At 41.0% G+C, this 21,926-nt stretch overlaps 1 protein-coding gene across 4 annotated transcripts in view; it reads right to left on the minus strand.

Annotated features, from left to right (window-relative positions):
• Nucleotides 1–21,708, minus strand: part of ythdc2 (YTH domain containing 2) — a 56,496-nt gene extending 34,788 nt beyond the window's left edge. For 3 of the 4 annotated variants that reach the window (XM_067249764.1, XM_067249762.1, XM_067249765.1), the window contains exons 1-20: nt 21,645–21,708; nt 21,016–21,184; nt 20,838–20,928; nt 20,360–20,556; nt 20,026–20,228; nt 17,223–17,389; nt 16,666–16,768; nt 16,311–16,467; nt 16,038–16,145; nt 9,327–9,481; nt 8,937–9,072; nt 8,462–8,588; nt 8,303–8,368; nt 7,875–8,053; nt 7,536–7,632; nt 6,163–6,250; nt 5,955–6,035; nt 4,913–4,995; nt 2,590–2,695; nt 2,342–2,461 (exon numbers count right to left, since the gene is read on the minus strand). In XM_067249764.1, coding sequence (XP_067105865.1) covers nt 2,342–2,461; nt 2,590–2,695; nt 4,913–4,995; nt 5,955–6,035; nt 6,163–6,250; nt 7,536–7,632; nt 7,875–8,053; nt 8,303–8,368; nt 8,462–8,588; nt 8,937–9,072; nt 9,327–9,481; nt 16,038–16,145; nt 16,311–16,467; nt 16,666–16,768; nt 17,223–17,389; nt 20,026–20,228; nt 20,360–20,556; nt 20,838–20,928; nt 21,016–21,178 — 2,427 coding nt within the window. In that variant the 5' untranslated portion in view covers nt 21,179–21,184; nt 21,645–21,708. The remainder of the gene's footprint in view (nt 1–2,341; nt 2,462–2,589; nt 2,696–4,912; nt 4,996–5,954; nt 6,036–6,162; nt 6,251–7,535; nt 7,633–7,874; nt 8,054–8,302; nt 8,369–8,461; nt 8,589–8,936; nt 9,073–9,326; nt 9,482–16,037; nt 16,146–16,310; nt 16,468–16,665; nt 16,769–17,222; nt 17,390–20,025; nt 20,229–20,359; nt 20,557–20,837; nt 20,929–21,015; nt 21,185–21,644) is intronic. The other variant, XM_067249763.1, reaches the window with a different exon arrangement.
• Between the last annotated feature and the right edge of the window lie 218 nt (nt 21,709–21,926).

Genomic DNA, 21,926 nt, shown 5'->3' on the forward strand with positions numbered 1-21,926 from the left:
TCGGTCCCTGTACGACCGGTGCCAGAGCTTGGTCCGCATTGCCGGTAGTAAGTCGAACTTGTTCCCGTGAGGGTTGGACTCCGCCAGGGCTGCCCTTTGTCACCGATTCTGTTCATAACTTATATGGACAGAATTTCTAGGCGCAGCCAGGGCTTTGAGGGGGTCCGGTTTGGTGACCTCAAGATCGGGTCGCTGCTTTTTGCGGATGATGTGGTCCTGTTGACTTCATCGGGCCGTGACCTCCAGCTCTCACTGGAGCGGTTCGCAACCGAATGCGAAGCGGCTGGGATGGGAATCAGCACCTCCAAATCTGAGGCCATGGTTATCGACCGGAAAAAGGTGGAGTGCAATCTCCGGGTTGGGGAGGAGATCTTGTCCCAAGCGGAGGAGTTCAAGTATCTCGGGGTCTTGTTCACGAGTGAGGGAAGGATGGAGCACGAGATCGACAGGGGGTCCCCCAGGAAGAGCTGGTGGAAGTGGCCGGGGAGAGGAAAGTCTGGGCCTCCCTGCTTAGGTTGCAGCCCCCGTGACCCGACCCCCGGACAAGCGGAAGATGATGGATGGATGGATGGATGAAGAGGAAAAGCAAAACTTTCGCTTTTTAAAAATTGCATTATACTTTTTGGAAGCTCGGTGGCGCTACCCCGAAACGTTTTGAGTACCTTCATGGCACTGTGCAAAACACGTATACCAAGTTTTGTAATGATAAGCCAATGCATTCAGTAAATATATCATTTTAGGACTAAATTAAAAATGGCCAACGTGGGAAAGTGTTATATTTATGACTTGGTATGCAACAAAGAATCAGAAAAGTCCACTCTTGTGATTTTTGGTCAAACTGTTCAGAAGTTATGATGCAAGAAATCTGATGCGCTGGCTAGATGTAGCAGCATTATATCTACAAAGCACAATAAATCCGAGTCTTCTTGAGTATAAATCCCCTGAGAATGAAACATTATCGTTACTGCTAGACAGCTACTGTGGCATACCTGGCTTCGCTTAACAGATAATCCAGTATTACGACATGCTTGATGACGGTGGCTGGATTCGATCCTACAACCTTGCGTTTCAACCTTTTGTTGACCTTTGTTTACCTTTTGTTTAAGAGGAGATCGATTTTGAATGTTTTCACAAATTATCACAGTACAGGAAAATCCATCATGGCGGACCTTATGGGTCCTTGAAGCTTTTTTGTTCCTCATGACAAATGAGGCTTGTACGCAAAGTCTCAGAATAATTGGAGCAATGGGGTTGAAATGCCATCACTTTGAAGATTGGACTTTTGGACATTGCTTGTGGCGCCCCCTATGGTCTGATGTGGCCCATATTTGGTGTGGAGGTACCCACTTGCATGTGGTATCAATGTGCCAAATTAGAACATTTATGACCAGGGACTTTTTGAGATACTGGGGCGCAAGGAGAGGGGGGGAAAAAAATAAGAAGAATACTGACAAAAACAATAGGTTCCCTCCTACCGGAGGAACCCTAATAATAATAATAATACTAACAAAAACAATAGGTTCCCTCCTACCGGAGGAACCCTAATAAGAATACTAACAAAAACAATAGGTTCCCTCCTACCGGAAGAACCCTAATAATAAAACTAACAAAAACAATAGGTGCCCTAGCAGCTTCGCTGCTTGGCCCATAATAATAATAATGATAATAATAATTATTAAAAAACTAACAAAAACAATAGGTGCCCTAGCAGCTTCTCTGCTTGGCCCCTAATAAAACTAACAAAAACAATAGGTGCCCTAGCAGCTTCTCTGCTTGGCCCCTAATAATAAAACTAACAAACACAATAGGTGCCCTAGCAGTTTTGCTGCTTGGCCCCTCATGAGGTTAAAGTGTCAAAGTCTCTCAATTTTAGAGCACAATTTCACACTAATCATATTTACGCGCAATGTTTACCCGCAATCTCGTTGTTATGATCAGTGACCTATGCACTTTTGTAAAGCTCTCTTTTGGAAGTCGCTTTGGATGATAGCGACATTTATGCTAAATGCATAAATGTAAATATATTTAACATCTAGAGACATATCCTTTGAATGCATTGACTGTGTGTTACCAAATCCTGGATAACTTCTGGTTATGTTCTCTTACCTGATGAAACGAGCCAAATAGTTCATCTTGAATATTTCTAATTCAATCTAACCAGTTGAACTCAAAGTGCCATAAATCAAAACCAAAATTACAAACTTGTCACCTTCCGAGGACTTTTGACCAATATAAGAATTATAATCCTCTCACCATGAAAAGCAACCAAACAGCTTGTACAAAGAAAGTTTGAAGCAGAGGAACATTATAAGCATTTCAAGCAAAAGATTGTGGGTCTTACCTTAAGCATCTGCACAGCATTTTTTACTATGAGAATAGGGGGAGGTTCGGGTGCTTTGGACAGGAACTCAGCAATGGTACAGGTGATAGGGGCCAGCAGCTTGGTATGCAGACACAGCTCCTGAAATGAATGTTTAAAGTATGTTTGGGTGTATCTGCTTCAGAATGTTTCCAGAAGTTAATAGCCAGTAACCCTTATCATGTGTATTTTGTATCTTTGTGTGAGAGTGTGTTTCTGTGCTTGTTAACCTGCAACGGCATTCTCAGTAGCTGGGGGACCTGATAATCCAGCATGTTGTTAAACCTGAGGCGGCTGAAGAGATGGAAGCAGATTCCTGGTCTGCAACGTCCAGCTCTGAGTAGACAGCATCATTTGATAAAAATATCCAAGGCACGGGATATTAATGTTAAGGTAAATTAGTTAAAACACCTCCACAGTAGGGCTGGGCGATATAAAAATAATAATTGATATCTCGATATTGTCCCAAAAAAATACGATATTTGATATATATCTCGATATGTTTTCATTTTCATTTAAATAATTAAAAAAACATGATTTTCTTTTGCCCCCATTAAAAAACAACAAAAACAATTTAGATAGAAATGCTATTCTTACTAAGTACAAAATGTGTAAATTTAAGCAGTTGCCATAACATGGTACTTGCAACTTGACAAAATACACCTCACATGGAACAATTCATGCAGAGGTCCTCATGTGACAGGACAAAAAGAGAGCAAAAGAGAATGCCTGTGCGCGTGCAATTTTCAGTTTGTGTTTGTTTGTCTGTGTGTGAACACAGAGGAGCCAGACGGTGATCTTATAACTCAAGCAACACAAGGACCAAAATAATAATAATCGGTATTTACAATATTTTCTAATTTGACATCGTCATAAAAATTATTGCGATATTATTGCTAATATTCAATATATCGCCCAGCCCTACTCCACAGTATAAATACCGCCCACACATGCTATTAAAGACCTAGTTTTTTGGTGGCAGAGCTGGTTAAAGCGGTGTTTACAGAGGTAGATGTCACATTCGCGAGAACCAGGTTTTGCCCTCCAGTATGGGCAGATCGGGAGGAAATTCTAATGACACCACACCCGTACATTAAAATGAATGGATAAAAAGAGCTCACAGACTTTACAGTACACACATACACTATAGAGACAAAGGTATTGGGACACCTATACTTTACACCTATCGGAGCTTTTATGAAATCCCATTCTAAATCCATAGGCATTAATATGTGTGTGTCAGTGACATTATATTCTTCAGCATGAAAAGATCCATCAGTAGAACTAAGGCTCTAGCCCAAAACCACAAAAAACAGCCCCCATTGTTAAATTGGTTTGATAGGAACTCAATGAACAAAGCGAGGTTCGTACAGAAACACTTTGTTGTGTTTGGTGTGGATACACTTGATTGGCCTGCACAGATCCCTGACACCATCAAACACATTTGGGACAAATTCAAACGCCATCTGCAAGCTAGGTTTCATCACCCAATAGCAGTGCTCAAATTTATACTCGTATGGCTGAACGGGCACAAATTCCCAGACATACTCCAAAGTCTCGTGGACAGCCTTTCCAGAAGAGAGGCAGCTGTTACAGCCATATGGGGAGGCAACTTCATATTATTGTTGAAGCAACAAACGATTATTTTGATAATCAACTAATCTAACGATTAATAGAATAATGAATTGACTAATCATTGAGACATTGTCATTCACCCTTTAATTAACTGTATTAACAACTTACTGACTGATGCAGCATACTGCCTAATAACTCCTTTTGTATGTCATATGACAATTTTTGAATAAACTATACAAAATTATTCACATTTCCTCTGTCATACTTTCTAATGTTACGATGATCAAAACAGTCCCTACTCCTATGCTAGATCCCTTTCATCAATGCAAACCAAACTATCACTTTACTGCAATAATGTTGTTTTATTTTTGATTATTTGCATAAAATTGAAAAAACACTAGGTGCGTTCTAGTTGTACTTGGAAGTTGGAATCTCCGAGTGTTATTAAAATGGTCGTACACACAGTAGCCTACTGTCTAACCGCTGTATGTTGGCATGTTCCTATGGTGTTGGTACTAGGTCTATGAGTGAACTACGAGAGGACACATACAACTAGCCTTTTTTATCAACTGCTGTCGCTAACAACGGCTATCCTGGCTAGTTTGTATATGTCCTCTCGGGCCGGGATGCTTCTGCTTGAAATGCTCCAACATGCACGCTGTGCTCCCATGAAAGGCAAGTTCCGACCAGCATTTATTACACACAACAGCAATTTTTGTTTAAAGTTTTGTCAAACTTTCCCACACTGCTATTTCGGCTTTGTTTGCACTCCAACACTGTGTTGTCTGGATTGCATTTGGGAGCATTACAGTTTAGCACTACAGTGTGACACTGATGAAATCGCATTATTGCAGGCCCTTAAATTGGTAATTTCAGACCTAAATATTGTCCAGTTTTAAAATGGGATGTACAATAAGATTACATAGGTATGATAGTCAGGTGTCCACATACCTTTGTATAGATAAGTGGATATCTCACCTGCCCTTCCTCTGTAGTGAGCTGGCTTTGGAAATCCACACCATCTTCAGCATGGTCACGTGGTTCAGGGCGTCAAAGGACTTCTGGAATTGTAAGACACACGTAGTGTGTGTGTACTTGTGTATATGAATGTATGTATGTCATAAAGTACCGTATTTCTTCGATTTAACGCTGCAGCGTTTATAACACAATGTTCGTTAAGAAATACTGTAGTCTAGGCTAGCTGCGCTAGCATGCTAACGTGCTACATTAAATGTTCTTAGCTAGTTTGAACCGTATGGTCTTCTAAATCACTGAGCAAATGTCAATGTTAGCTACACTAGCTAGGTCAATCGCATCTGCTTTTTATTAACGCTCTTGCAAGGAATGCAAGAACAGCTAGATGGCAAAAACACCTACTGTAGCTGTTGTAGAGTGGGATACTTACATCTGACCACTAGGGGCAGTAGTGCCATTGCTGGGTACAGTAACCTACCGCTCTCTATCCTGAGGTAGCCAGTTGATGTTTGGTCGCTATGCAGGAGAGCCACGGTTTTCAGGTTCTCAATAAATGAGACATAAGCAAAGTCTGTGGCAGTCCCGTTAATAGTTAGTATATCCAATATACTACTATATTTTATTATTATGTAAACTACTTTAGCTTGTAAACGCAAGAGCACCTGCCTCTCTCAGTTCTTTCAATAGATAATCTAGACAGGCGTTAGCAATAGGCTAGACTGCTATTCGTTTTATGGCAATTTTTTCATAAGCTTCCCTTCTAATGCCGACTAACTGCTAGTCTCTAACTAGCTAGAGTTATTTGCTAAGTAAGGTATGTTGATGTGATATTTGAAACCTATTTAGCTAGCAGTGGGCCCCTAGTGCAACACAAGAGAATATTCATTAAAATGACATGCTGCTACTACCGTATTTCTGGGGCGGCGTTTATTACACAATGTTCATTTTTGGTGCAGCGTTTATTCAAGGGTGGCGTTTAATCTAAGAAATACGGTACTGTTTAAATTTTGCCCAATGTGGGACAAGAAAACTAGTTAATCCTCACCTCCTTCACTTTTCCAGAGTCAATGACAAAGACCACATCATTTACAGTGATACTGGTCTCTGCAATGTTAGTGGACAGAATCTGAGAGGGAAATGTATTATTTTATTCCTATGAGATTAAATAGGATGTGTTAATTAATGAAAGGTATCAACATGTTCAAAGTGACCCCATGAACAGCATCATGAACATTCAAACTGTATTTACTCACAATCTTGCGAACGCCAACGGGAGTGTTCTTTAACACTTTCTTCTGGTCTGATGTCTGCATGTTAGAATGGAGGGTAAAGACCAGATACCTAGGAAAGACACACCCATCACATTAAGCCTCTACCAGAATTTTTGAACAGTAGTACCGAGTACCGGGTCTACCCAGTACCCATGCAGAGTTGGACTCTGACAAGCACAGTGTTGCCAAAGAAATCTTGCCAGAAGTCACCGGTGGCTCTCTGAAAAGTCACTAAAAGTTGCTAGGTTTGTCGCTAGATTCTTTTTTGTTGCTAGGGAGGGCGAAAAGTCGCTATATCTAGCGACAAAGTTGTTAAATTGGCAACACTGGACAATCATAAGACACCGGCATGGTGACAAGCAGCTAATGCTGCAGAGGCTCCATTAACAGTTGAAAAGTGGAAGAACCACGTATAGAAATACTTTGGGTGTGAGGCAGATGACAATGAGAACATCGTCAATCACCAGAAACCAATTGGCTAACTCTGTTAATTTACTTTATGGTTTGCAGCATACTGAAAATTCAACACCTAATACTGGGGCATATGAAATGAGAGGGCACAACAGGGTTAACACATTTTTGTTTTGGTTAACAGGCTTTTATATTTGCTAAAATTACTGTGTCGGGGTTTGGAATAGACTACATGTACATTTAAGTTTTGTAGCGTGAGCAACATTTTAAGAGCCCCATGAAGCGTGTTGAATACACTCATTCTACTTCTTACAAATTATGTTCAAGATTAATATTTTTGAGCTCTACAAATGATCTCTAAGTCATCTGCTGAGTTTGCCTAATGCCTACACTCCACATGCCACATTTTTTGCCTTTAGGCCTACATGCATTGTGATTGTTAATGTTCTGTTGTTGTCATAAGTACAGCCTTAGATATTGTAGGTGACTGTTACTGTCAACAAATGAGTGTTGTTCAGTAATCTATTTGTTTCATGCTTTGGTATCGAGTACCGTTAAATTTCACTGGTATTGGTACCGAAACAACACTAGTAGTTACCCTTTGCAAGGCAAACCAACATGCTAACCCCTTCTATGTCAGATTAAGACTGTAGTTTTTTCAAATATTACATCATGTGTTCTAATGTGTTTATCTTCTCATATTAGCAATGTTTTGAAGATCCATATATAATTTCCTTAAGCGGGAACAGGACACCCTCAGAAGAGATGAGCATATTGGAAAATATTGTAATAGAACAGCATAAACAGGTGAACATGCATGGCGTTTTGACCTAAATCGAAAGGATTGTTTAGAATGTTCCAATTAGCAACTGTTCTCTGAGAACTAACCTCCCAGGATCAGGATTTGCATCTAAGGACACATGTTCTCAGCCTTCTCTCAATACCTTTGAGAATGATCTACGAATCGTTTATCATCGTAGAGGATGCGGTCCCTCAGTCCAACAATCTCATCATATCCAGGAAGGAAGATTAAAACAGCACCTGAATTGGAACGTCCCATTGTTAACATGAAGTCAAAACAAAGAGGTGGTACAGTCATTTGCATTATTGGCCACCATTTTAAACCAGAATTTGTTCAAAACAAACAGGCAAAACACAGATTTCTGAATTTAAAGATAACTATATAACTATATATAATAATTGGACAAGAATGAAAAACACTTTTATCATCAATAATCATTCTGCATGACACTAGGTCAAGTTCTCGCTCGCTCTCAGGTTACCATCGTCAGAGCTGGTGCAGATGTTGTGAAGCAGGTGCATGATGATGTCCAGGTCCACCTTCTCGTCATCAAAACTGTGGTGGTAGACCTTAAGCAGTTCCTGGTCCTCTGCGCTAAGCTCATTGCTGGCTGACTGCACCAGAGATAACTCGTCCAGCTTCCCTGACTCCAGGGATGATCTGCAGATAAAGGAAGGGTAAACCAGGGAATATGAGAGATTGGCAGAATATTAAAGGTGTGGTTCTAGTCCTCAACAAAATGCAGGTGTTGAGTGTGATAGACGACAGGTGATGCATAAGGCTTATGATTACAGCTTGATGATCTAAGAGAAGAGGTGCCACTGATTGTGTACATCTGAAATCTCAGATTTACATAAGGTCATCCTCCTTACTCAAAGCCTTATGTAATGTCACAAAGACTCCTCTTACTGGTGAGATTCAAGTATATCCACAGCCTCAAACTGATCGAAATGCTTGGCCCAGTCCTGTGCAGTCCTGAAATAAAAACACTTCATCTGATCCAACTCATTCATGTAACACTAAACCATTAAAATACCAACAGGTCAAAGTCATCTGTAAGAGACTTACCAGCCATTGGAAGACTTGAGGTTGACGCTGGCTCCCATACTGAGCAGCTGCTCAACATGACTGATGAAGCCTCGGCTCGCCGCTACCATGAGGGGAGTGGCGCTTTTCTCGCTGTGCATGTAGTCCACTAGGATGGAGAGCAGGTGTTTATGTGTAAAGATCAAAACTGCAGTTTTAGTAGTACCCACAATCCCGTTACAATTAAAGTTCTGTACCAACAAACAGGCAAGATGATCATATTGTAGGCAGAACTGGATTGTACTTACAAACGGTCCCACTAACAGTATAAAAGGATTGCTTGGCTGTCTATAGCATTACACACTTTAGGTTGATCACAAACTGTTTGATTAACCAATGGAGTGTATTTCATTTATAATAAAAGGAAAATAATTGATAACAGTTTAATTCAACAAGAAAACTGAAACTGGCAGGATCTTAAGAGGAAATAAAACCAGACAGATTATTGTGACCGTACCACTGACGTTCTCGCTGAGGATGAGGTTGAACAACTGAACAAAGGCATCTGCATCCTGGTTCAGAAAGATGTCTGAGATGCAGGCGTCCATCTCCTTCAGCAGCCAGGGGTCCAAAGACCCTGTGTCTTTCTCATTCTGACACAGATTTACAAAGATGTACATCTGTTATATTATTTAAGGTGTGGTAGCTTTACGACATTAACACAAATTTCTGTTGTCATCTGTGCTGATGAAGAAAATACATAACCCTTTCTTTTTCTTCAGAAGGTAATTTACTGTTGCCTGTCAACTGATCTTAGTTGACTGCGCTGCCTATCCACCACTTTATGAAAAAAACGTGGATGTGCCATATTAAGAACATCCTGGTCACAGAATCATCTCCATCTTACATGTTGGTTGAAGACTCCGTCCCCTCCATCGTCCAGAAGGTCATTCTCATGGAGAAAACAAGAAGAGCCTGCACTCCACTCCCTATGGGTCTTCTTACGGGACCCCCTTCCTCGGACAATACACCACTCTGTCAGAGATGTCTGCTGTTTTTCTTCTGAGACACATACAAGAGCAAACAGATGACAGACAGAAGGACAAAAGCAAGAAATGTCAACTAATGGAGATGTGACATTTAACACTAGTAGCGCCCAGCCGGTTTTCCCTATTTATAGGGAAAATGATCCCTGAGTCTTCAGACAGAGACGTTGTTACTGAAACGTAATGGTCGCTAGATGGCACTACTTGCATGGAGCTAAAGGCAAGGTTGGAAAATGTACTTGCTTTCTTCAATCTGTCATTAATTTCCGTGTTGTTGGTCAGTGATTATTTCATTACAACGTTTGTTGATCTTTGACAGGAGGAAGTGACGTGTTTGACGATACTCTGTTAATATACTGTTAATCGCTATATATAACATATTACTTCATTTATTTTGTTTTTCCCAATTTAATCTACACATTTATTGTCTTATTTATAGGTTTAATCGACGCAGCTTTTTCCCTTGGAACTCGACGCTACTGTACCAGTTGCGCTGGCATAAGCTATTAACGTAAGTTAACTATAATGTCTCTCGCCCACTCACATTGTCCTACATGTGTCATTTTACTCGATAAGTTGACTCTGTTAGAGAATCGTGTCCAGTCGCTCAACGAAGAGAGTAAGCTAGTAACTTTAGATGCGACTGGCATCTACAGACTATGTAAAAAAGTTTTTGGTTAATCTTGGGCATTGCGCACAGGATTATATATATATTTTTTTAAGATGGTAAACCTTGAATGCATCTTTCAGGTTGTTGTATGAAAGGTGCATCCCCTTTTCGAATGATCGATTGCAGCAAGATCTGTAAAATACTCATTTATTTTTGAAGGAGGAAGTTGTGTGCGAAGAGAGTGGAGACAATAAAGTGTGGCCGGCCACATTGAGGAGCCCCAGAGCCTTGTAGTCTGTCTGTGTCAAATTATTATGAACTAGTGCACAGTCCGTGATGCAGTCGGTGATGACCGTTCTTCTCAGTGGCTTTGGTACCTATATGTCTCAGATCATGGACGGATCCAAATTCAGGGGACAGATCCAGATTCAGGGGACAGATCCAGATTCAGGGGACAGATCCACTCCATCAACGACTTTCGCCTGGCCAACGAACTGAACAAGTTCTACTGTCGGTTTGAAAGACAATTGGACTGTCCTGACCCACACCTACCCACCTCAGAGATGACTCTCTCCATTCAGGAGGGAGAAGTTAACATACTTTTCAAGAGGCAGAACCCCCGCAAAGCAGCTGGCCAGACTATGTCTCTCCAGCCACCCTGAAGCACTGTGCAGACCAGCTGTACCCGGTGTTCACCAACATCTTCAACACCTCTTCTTTCCCAAAGCTACCTATCTGCAGAGAATAGAAGAGGCCTCAACCAAGGTAAGTCAACAGGTAAGTAACTCATATTTCTTTAGTGGGGGGTCAGATGGCTGAGTGGTTAGGGAGTCGGGCTATTAATCAGAAGGTCGTTGGTTCGATTCCCGGCCGTGCAAAATGACATTGTGTCCTTGGATAAGGCACTTCACCTTACTTGCCTCGGGGAGAATGTCCCTGTACTTACTTACTTACGCTCTGGATAAGAGCGTCTGCTAAATGACTAAATGTAATGTAACACCTCTCTGGAGACATGCCATGTGCCAGCTTGTCTCCACCATCATCCCAGTGCCCAAAAAGCCAAGGCTCACAGGACTTAATGACAACAGACCTGTCGCCCTGACCTCTGTGGTAATGAAATCTTTTGAGTGCCTGGTGCTGGCACATTTCAAATCCATCATGGACCCTCTTTTGGACCCCCTGCTGTTTGCCTACAGAGCCAACCGGTCTTTAGACGACGCAGTTAACATGGCCCTCCACTTCACCCTCCAGCACTTGGACTCCCAGACATCCCACGCCAGGATCCTGTTTGTGGACTTCAGCTCTGCTTTCAACACCATGATCCCAACTCTGCTTCAGGAGAAGCTCTCCCAGCAGAACTTGCCAAACTCCACCTGCAGGTGGATCACTGACTTCCTGGGCACTATCCTCTCCCAGGACCTCAAGTGTGAATTGAACATCATTCTTTTCCCACCCTTAAGGATCCCTCAATATTTGGACTACATACACAACGTCAGTGTCAAAATGTTTGTCCTGGTCCTGATTGCGATGCTTCTATTGGGATTTACGTTCCGTTGCACGATTTAAAAGGTTACAATGTATTGTGGCAAAAAGTTCCTTGTGTACACAAAGGGAACTGAGTGCTAACGTCACAACGTCAGCACACGTTAGCAACGACGCATGGATACGACGTGCATAGATGTGCTGTTGCACAGCGAGTATCATATCATGCCGTGGTGTACTAGCAAGCATCATACATTTAAGCAAATCAAGACTTGCATGTACAGTAAGTAATGTCACATTAAATAATGTATTTAAACTCAAGCTTGTGTGGTGCGTCGCTGTCTTCAATGCCACAGCCTAAACTTTATGTCAAAAGAAATGTTTCTCATTTCTGGCGCATTCAAACAATCCCCTCAGTGAAGTTTGGCTAGCAACAGCAGCTAGCTTGCTCGTAGAACAATTTACCGGTGTCAGCTTCTCCACGCATGGCTCTAGACTGAGGCCAAATGGTCGCATTTAGTTACTGACAATGATCTCTTCCAGCAAACTTCTTTTGAATTAGCCATTTCCCTGTAAATAAATGTCAAGCGTATTTACATTTTTGGGGGCATATTTTGAGTTAGCAGATGGTACTGTTTGAATCGCGATTCCATCTGAAATACGGCCGTTGTTACAATAGCTTCAAAGTTCAATAGTTCAATAGTTTCAAAGGGGGTTGTTAACTAGAGAGGGTACAATTTCTGGGGAAATTGTAGGGTGTGCTTGCTTGCGTCGGTTGCACAGGGGTCCGTTTTTTAATGACATTTTTACAACTAATATTTCTGTATATTTTATATAAAAATGCATAGGGCCTACTTATTATTTATAAAGATTACATAGATTTAAAAGCATCTTTTTTTGCTGCTCATTAACAACTCAAAATACGAGTTAAGTGTAGAATGAAATATGACGTCTTCTCATTTCCCCTGAAAGAAGCAGCCTCATAGCTGAATCAACGAATACATTTGGCAGACCGGTGTAAACATTGACCTAATCTCTATGATTTAAACTTCCTTTTAAGTTTTCCCTTCTCGTGATATTTTCAGGTATTTAGCCTACTCATATTGCATTCATTCATGAATAAAGAACCCCCTTTGAAGATTTTTCTACGACGTTACCGGCAGTAGAAGATGGAATCGCGATTCAAACATTACCATCTGCTAACTGAAAAATGCCCCCAAAAACTTAAATAAGCTTGACATTTATTTAGTGGAAAATCGCTCATTCATAAAAAGCTCACTGGTAGCGATCATTGTCAGTAACAACGCAAAATGCGATAGAGCCCTGTGTGGAGAAGCTGCCCCGTAAATTCTACTACTCCGGTACAGTACTAGACTACTGCTGTGTTGGTCTTGGTAGCGATTGCGTTGGTTGAATTGGATTTAACGTTCCGTTGTACGGTTTAGGCTGAAATTAATTATTTTCATGAACAGATTGACAAAGTTTAGGCTGTGGCAATGATGTTCAGGTTAGTGGTCATAGACTTTTGATTTACGTAAGGGGAGTGCCGAACATATTCTGTCGCCGTTTGACTTCCTAAACAGCTGTGTAGATGTTTTTGTAGTGTCTCGCGTAGGCTACAGCGTTGCAGTGAGCAACACTGGTTTGAAACCACAGGTAATGATAATTTCACCAACAAATCGTTTACTTGTAATGTAATGTCATAATAAATCCTACAACGAAAATGTATTTGTGAGGAATGTTTATTTTAATGATTGAAAACAGATGCATCATAGACCATTGTAGTATGTGTTGCCAGGGCAACAGAGTCTAATGTCATGCTAATGCTTCAGTGAAATAGTAGACTACCGTTTCTGAAAGTAGATGTGGGCCTACTTCCTTAATAATATCAGCTTATATTGTACATTACACATCACAATTGTGTGTCATATCACAAAGTAAAATGAGTAAATAGTTATCACCCTGGCCTCTTTTCTTGTGGCGTTTCTGCAGCTGCCTTGCAGTAAAGCTATAGTTAGCCTAGCTATCCCCCAAGTTAACAGATGCGAAACGAATGTTCTGCCAAAGGTAGTCACGCGTGCTTTTGTGACGTTAGTAACGTCAGTGACTGTGGCTAGCAAATTAGCCGCAGTTAGCTTCACTTTTCGCCACAAAAACTTAACTTAAGCCTAAACCATGCAACGGAACGTAAATTCCAATAGAAGCAACTCAATCGCTACCAAGACGAAACTTTTGACACCTACGTTGTCTATGTAGGCCAAATATTGACTGAGTTTTAGGGGGGCAAAAAGAAATTGTACCCTCTCTAGGTTATACTTACAACTCTTATTTATAAGTCCATCAACAGTCATTTCTTGTAACAGTCATTTGGCCCTCTTATTTTATGTCTGATCTTATTTTATATGTTATATCTTACATTGTATGATATTGTTTTAGATTTATTTAGACTGTTGTCCTTTTTATATTTAAGATTCTTAGGTTTATCGTATGCACCTTCCTGCCACAGTAAATTCCTTGTTTTTGTGAACTTACATGGCGAATAAAGCTAATTTTGATTCTGATCACAATTGAAATTCTGTCATCTCTGAAGGAGGCTACTTCTTCAACCTCCAAATCATCTATTGTGGTCACTTATGCACATCATTAATCAGCTATCGAATCAACAGACTATTTAGCTAGCAGGGGAAGAATACAAACAACGAAAATCACCAGTTAACTTGATTTAAATTGGCAAGAACTATAGACTTATACAATAACAGGCTTAAATGAACTGACAACATCAGTTATACGACTTACAGTTCTCAAGGACGCACACACGCAATCTCAACTGCGGTGTGAAGCGCGTGTCCGTGCAATTCTCCGACATGCACTCTAACAATCACTGCTGATAGACGGCCTAAAATTTTGTACAGCCTGATTTCCGATACCGTGGCGGCAGAAATTTAGCCATAGAGGAAACACTGCACTATATATTATCATTCCAGGTTAAGAATACCAATGGAGGCAGCGTTGGAAATCGCGAATCAAACTTTTGTCAGCATTTTGAGCGGAAATTTCATTTGCATAGGTGTATTCGTGCACGTCGGGCTGGCCCTCGCAGCGGAACGACAGTTTACTGGCCGCTCTGTCCATACGTGCACCTCACAGTTGCGTATTGAACAGACAAGAAGACACGCTTATCAACTCGATTACTATTGATCAAAACAGAACGAGGGTTCGGCTGTAGCCTACTTGAAACATACTATTGAGAACATATTCGCTGACATGAATTGCACGCGTGATGAACACAGCTTCTTTTCTTTTTTTTTTCATTGCTGACTTTTTTTTGCCTTTGGCGCTTGGGATTTGTCATTGGCGCTATGGAAAACAGCTTTGGCGTGAAATAAAAGTCCCATGAAATAAATAAATGTTGTCTTTACAAAATCGTCATTTTGAAATAGATGATGTGGACAAGTACTTCAGAGATGACAGAATTTCAATTGTGATAAAAAGAAAGTGCAAGAAATTTTTTAACTACTCGCACATGTGCGACCTGCAAATTGGGCTTTCTTTTCATGTTGAAAAGCGGGGAGGGAGCGAGTCCTGCCAGAGTTGGCCAATGTGTGTGAGGGGAGAGGGTCCGTGAGTGATTATTCAACTGCGTGGGTAACGTAATCTACACAAAGGGTGTCTCGCAAAGGGTGTCTCGTAAAAGGAGTGATTGACGCCTAATATTGATATCTAAAATTTGCATTAAAGTTAAGAATCTAAAGAAGAAGTTTCTGTAACGTTGGATAGAACGGTGGACCGGTCACTGTATCAGCTCACAGAAGGCACACACTAATGTGCACTTGCACAAAAGCTCTTGTAAGGAGTTGGAAAGACGGTGCGCCAAACTTGTGTGTGCCAAACTTCTCCATTTTGACACACAGCTTTGTGCGTTGTTTATTCAAGTAGGCCTTCAAAGACAATACTTTTTGAACAGAAAAATTATTTATTATTTAGCCCAGACCTCACTGCACCCTTAAAGGTGTGATGTCCACTTGTCTCACCTGTCTAGTGAATTATGTACAAATGGTCTGCTAAACACAATTTTGGGACCATATGCAACCAAAATGGTTGCATTTTCAAACCCTGCCTACTACACTTAGTTTCATTTCATTGCGAAGGCCTTTGTTAATCGCATTAGTTCGTTCATAGCCTACTGCACTCCGTTGGATTATAAAAAGGACACCTGCAAAATATTAACTTTGCAGAGTGCCTGGTTCTCGAATCGACATCGAAACATTGCAGAATGTGCAGCTGGCAGCAACTAAACCATAATATGAGCAAAACAACCTTAAATGAGTTTTCAGTGTGATTTTTAACACCAAAACATACTGGGTGATAAAACACACATATCTGGCTAAAGTCAAGAAAGCAGGGTCTTGGAATATGATCAAGTGTGAAGACACTATTTCTAGTGTTTATCAGCCAAACACAAATAGTTATTGGTAGTTACCCCTCTGAATTTCTTTCTTGTATTTCATCATGTCTTTGTTTGCATAACCGGTGGTTCTCAAGATGTCCTCCAGGAAGAGTTCCTTGACTTCGAATGGCCGTCCTTTGACTTAACAGAAAAAAACAGAGCCCCCCCGCCCACCTTTTCACACTGTATACTTTTAACAACAAGAGTTACCTATTGTTTTAGATTAATAATAATTGTACTTAATACATTTTTTATCATACATTCTATCAATGGCAGTTAATAGAACCTAGATCAAGTCTGACATACTGTGGATGACAGGGCAGGAGCCAAAGTATCGGAGGAAAAGGTCCACATCCAGGGCAGCGCTGGAAAGGATGAGCTTCAGGGTGGGCATTTTCTGGAGCATGTCCCTCATTTTGGTCAACAGAAAGTCACTTAGGCCGTCCCGCTCGTGAACCTCATCCTGATTAGGTAGGAAGACAGTAAGTATAAGCAATAATTCGTAGGAATGTTTTGTTTATAATGGTGTGTCTTTATACGTTTAGTAACTTTCCATCTAAAGAAACATATATTAAAGACCAGATTTCAATTGTGTCTGAGACACATAATTCTTTCAAATGTCTAGGCTAGCTAGATGGCCCCTTTGGCCTTAAACACTCACTACAATGACATGTGTGACTGTGGTAAGTGTGGCATCTCCAGCCATCAGGGTCCTCAGCAGGACCCCACTGGTGCAAAAGGTCAGCAATGTCTTGGGAGAAACCCTGGGAGCAAAACATAGAGGTCCCTTATCAAGGAGCTAAGCTTAAGTACAATAATGTAGTAAAATATTGTGTAAATAATTTGAGTACAATAAAATTGAGTGGAATTGCAATAAAAAATATATTTGATTACAATTGTCAAGCCGATAACAATAAATAGCTTGTTTGCTTGTTTGATTTAGCTTCTACTCTATCTATATATTTGTTTATGCTGTATGCTATATATTTATTTTTATATTGATGCTACGTAGATGACGCTTGCAAGTCACAAGAATGTCACTGTCCTGATGACGCTACGCTATTTGGTGCATGTGACAAATAAACCACTTTGACTAGGCAACTGTAGATAGAAGATAAACTTATCAATAAAACTTGAATCTTTCAAGTAAATGCCTTCTTTGGTAAACCGATAATTGATTGTAGATGACATGGTGACGTTCTTTCTCTCTGACATTACCTGCTTTCAAGACGGATCTGGTAGCCAATGGTTTGACCAATGCTCTCTCCCCTCTCTGCTGCCACCCTCTCTGCTACAGCAATGGCTGCAAGACGCCTAGGCTGGGTGCAGAATATCCGACAGGGGATTCCGTTCTTACTGCAGTCATCCAAAAGGAACTGCGGAATCTTGAACAAAACACAGCCCTTTTTAGTCAGGTTAGAGCTAACAATGGAATTCAATTAAAATAAAAGGCAGGTTGTAAAACCAGTGTTTCCTCTAGGATTTTTTTTAGCAGTTGGGGCAGGTCTGTCCGACCACCCCCCCCCCCCCCCAGCCGAAACAAAGTTCCTAACCCAAAGTAACACTATATTTCGGAGCTGGTTAATGTAATAGTCTAATAGCTAATGTAATATTGCACATATTTTCGTCCCATTTCCCCTAAAGCAATAAGGCTAGGCTACTTAAAGAGACCTTCCACTCATAAAGTATGTTCTAAATGGCATAAATGCTGCCAATTAATAATTTACGTAACAACGTATTGTAAATTGTCAGTAGCCTATCGATTAAGGTACTCGAAGCATGTACACTGTCTGCTTCATTTGATCTTGATAGGCTAAGCATTCTGTAGCAAATAACAATAAACCCCCTATTTATTAATTAAAACTACTTCAGCATAATAATTATTATGCTGAAGTTGTTTTGCTGCCTTTGCTCACGTTTGTGAGCAAAGGCACTTTAAATACAAACGTGAGCAAAGGCAGCAATCGCTATCGAATCAACAGACATGTGCAATTTAGCTAGCCTGGGGAAGAATACAAACAACGAAAATCACCAGTTAAGTTATACGACTTACAGTTCAGGTCTCCAGACTAACTTTTTCCCTTGGTTGCACTGGTGCGCCTAACTTTTTTATTTAGGTGCACCAGCACAAAATTTAGGTGCACCCTAATTTTTCCTTGCGTCGCCACAATTTCAAGGTCACCTTTTTATTACGCTCCATATACATTCATATACATTATGTAAATGACCTTAAACAAGAATAAGGTGTAGGTAAATATTGGTTTTATTTGAGCACAATTAAACTGTATATAAAATATTTTCCTTCAAGTCCTTCACTGCGCTGCCAAACTAAAACATTGAAAGCAAAATAAAACATTTTAAAATAGACAGTGCTACTGTTTAAAAGTGCTTCCCTGAACTGAGACCTAACATTTCATGGCTCAAAGTCTTTTAGCGGGTCCCCCCTTGCTGTCGCATGCCCTTCAGATGGCCAACACCTGTAATTTGGCTTTCTTGCCCTTTGGCCTTGGCTAAACCAGCTTGCCACACGCTCCCTAGCATCAACATCCTAGCTCCATGGGTTAGCTCCATGGCCCAGCTCCGTAACTCAGGGGTGGGCAATTAATTTTGACAAGGTGCCACATGAGAAACCTGAAATGTGTTGGAGGGCCGCATCAACGATAACTTGAACTTAATTCTGCTCACTATTCATTTTCCCCCATTGTAAAAAGCAGTAAAGTATATATTTTGATTAGCTGCTAAATATTTTACATGTTGGTCAACTAGGAAAAGACTATCGAAGTAACAGTAAAAACTAAAATAATCATTACATCAGTGTTTCATTTTATTTGTAACTAGTTAATCTTCACCAACACTGAAAAGTTGTTTTGCAGTATGTTCAAGATATGCAATTGATCAACTTTATACAAAAAGCAATAGTTTTTTTCAGTTCATTTTGTTATGAATCCAGTGGGCTTGAACAAGTGCATCAAAATCTGGCTGAATGTCTGAGGTGGATATGCGAAGGACAGCTGACAGGTGATGATCCGAGTGTGCAATTTAACTAGCAAACCATCAGCCCGCGCCCACTGAATCAGTCAAGTTCTTATTATGTCGGTGTTAGTTTTTTTCTTGAGTCCCTTAGTGCCGATTCAAATTGTAATCCTTCAACACAGCGACCTGTTCTCCAAAACTAAGAACACAGCTTTGACGTTGACCTCAGTAAACAGATACTTAGAAGTCCATGTCTTGTTAAAAACTCTACATTCTGTATCAACCTTTCATTTTTCATTTTCTAGGGCTAACCACCTAACTCTCCTGTCGGTGAGATTGTGCAAGCGCACATATGTAAATTGCCTGATCACTAGTGTTTCAGGACTACATATTTACAACCGCTCAACACATTTATTTATTTTTAATTTTAGATTTACCTCACGCGGACCGGATTGGAACAGCCTGTGGGCCAGTTGTGGGCCGTACAATGCCCAGGTCTGCCATAACTGATTCTCTGGTGCTCAGGTCGTAATTTCATTCACACAGCACGGAGCAGTGTAGGCCTACAGGAATATCTGGACCACAGCCAATCAGAGGCAAAGACCCGCCCCATCTCTGTCTCTGATTAGTTTAGACCACGATATGATCCAACCATGAGTGCGAGTTCCGTCAAAGAAGAAACAAACGCTTCGTTCCTGGAGAGGCAGCGGATGCGAGGAGGTTAGGTGCACCGGTGCGACCTAGTACAAATTTTAGTCGCACCCGTACAAATTTTGGTCGCACTCTAGAGCCCTGCAGTTCTCAAGGACGCACACACGCAATCTCAACTGCGGTGTGAAGCGTGTCTGTGCTATTCTCCGACATGCACTCTAACAATCACTGCTGATAGACGGCCTAAAATTTTGTGGCAGAAATTTAGCCGTGGCAAAATCAACATAGAGGAAACACTGAAAACATTATTGAATTTTCTCTGCCTTAACAGATAATCTGAACAGATCCCAGCATCTGAAGAGCTCGCAGTTCAAACATCTCTTGCCTGCCTCCTCACCTGGGTGGTTTTCCCAGAGCCCGTCTCACCGACCACCAAGACCACACGGTTGTCTTTAATGACCTGGACAATCTCTTCCTGGCGCTCATACACGGGTAGTGAGCAACGGAAGAAGTCCAGCTCAGAGCGCGCCCTCCTTTGGGGTATCTGGGGGATGCCATTGTTGAGGCGTCCGCTAGTCCTGTTTTTGTCACGACTGTTCTCTGAGGAGAGTTGAGATAAAGGGCTGTCTTTAAATTGTTTTACTTTCTTAACAAACAGAAGAAGCAAACCCCAGAGCACCTGTTTGAAGCATTTAGCAACCTTATAGTATGGCAAATATCCACAATCTTACCCGTCTCCATTGCCACGGACAAGCCCCTCTCTGTGCGAGGCAGCAGGTCGATACGCTCTTTATTGGTGATGGGGAACCTCTGCAAGAGGCTACGCACCACATGCTTTGAATTGTGAGAAAGGTTAAAAATCATGATGGACTGGGCAGTTTCCGAGCCTTCCTTTTTCCTGATAGTGAGGGTCCTGCTAGATCCTTTCCTAAAGGGGTAATAAAATATGTTGACAAAATGTTATTCATTCAGTAGAAGCTCTAACAGTTACATTTACAATTATGCAGCAACAATGTAGGCTAATACAGTTGTAAAGCTTCTTTCTGTTCACGGAAAGTGAAACTCATTGGCAAAGCAAGAGACCATCTTTTATTCATGAATATCTGTGAACTCTTGTTACGTCACCTGTAACAACGTGACAAAAAAAATACTTTTCTCCAAAACAATAGCCTATTCATGAAACACAAACATAGGCATTGGAAAACATACCCTCGGCTTTTAGAGACGTATCCCAAGGATTGGGCCAAGCGATGAATAAAAGCCCGTTCCGTGCTGGACAAGGATGAGGGAAACTCCATTTCTGCAAAATTAAGTTATCATAATGGTGTGCAGTATAGCCTACCTTTGCACTGCCTATCTTATCAAGTGTATGAAAATATTTTCTTACCATTTTGATCACTGTATTGAAACCTCTCCAAAGAAATACTGACAGCAATCTTAACTTCTTCATCAATACGAATGTCTTTCAGCCCTTTACCCCTGCCTGGTGCCCCAGCTTGTTTGGTCTGACACTTAGCTGGTTTGGGGGAGTCAGTACTCGGACGTGACATGGTATTCTACAAGACAAACTGTTATAATTAGCGGGAACTGATCAATTTCATAGGTGTCCGGTAGATTTCAACAAGCATTAAGCCAACTAATTGCAAACCATGACAACACAGCTAACTAGCTGGAAACCATGAAAAATTTACTGCCGTAGTTTAGCTGGCTAGGCTAGCTAGGTGACGAGCTTGAATAGCCACACTAACATTAACATCTCACTGACGAAATAACTCTTCTATCTAGCTTGATGAACATGTTCCTAGCTAAAAGCTAACTAGCTAAATACCATAACAAAAATACTAGCTAGCTAGCATCCTTGTTATTGGCCATCTTAACCAAATGGCCATATCTAGTTCGCTAAGGTTAGCAAGGACAAACAACAATATGTCAGTATAATTCATCAATTATATATCTAGATAGTAAATTGTCTACTTTGTTTGATGATAAAATGTCATTAACAACATTTTAATTTACAAGCTTGAGGTAGGTAAGTGAATACAGTAAGAACCCTGCTCGTGCGCCTCTTGCCACTTGCAAACGCCGACTGCACTGCAATGTAGGGGTGGGGCGTATGGCCTGAGTTAAATTACAATAACCACGTGATTGATAACGTCCAGTGCTTCCAACGTCAGGAAACTGGTTCGAAGTTTGGCGCTCTTAAGACAAATCACATATTGCCAGAGGAAAATAGTTACTTAACCATTGTGTTATCTTCGGGTCATTCTGACCCATCAGTCATTGTGACCCACCGTCGTA

This window comes from Osmerus mordax, chromosome 14 (assembly GCF_038355195.1).
Source record: "Osmerus mordax isolate fOsmMor3 chromosome 14, fOsmMor3.pri, whole genome shotgun sequence".
NCBI lineage: Eukaryota > Metazoa > Chordata > Actinopteri > Osmeriformes > Osmeridae > Osmerus > Osmerus mordax.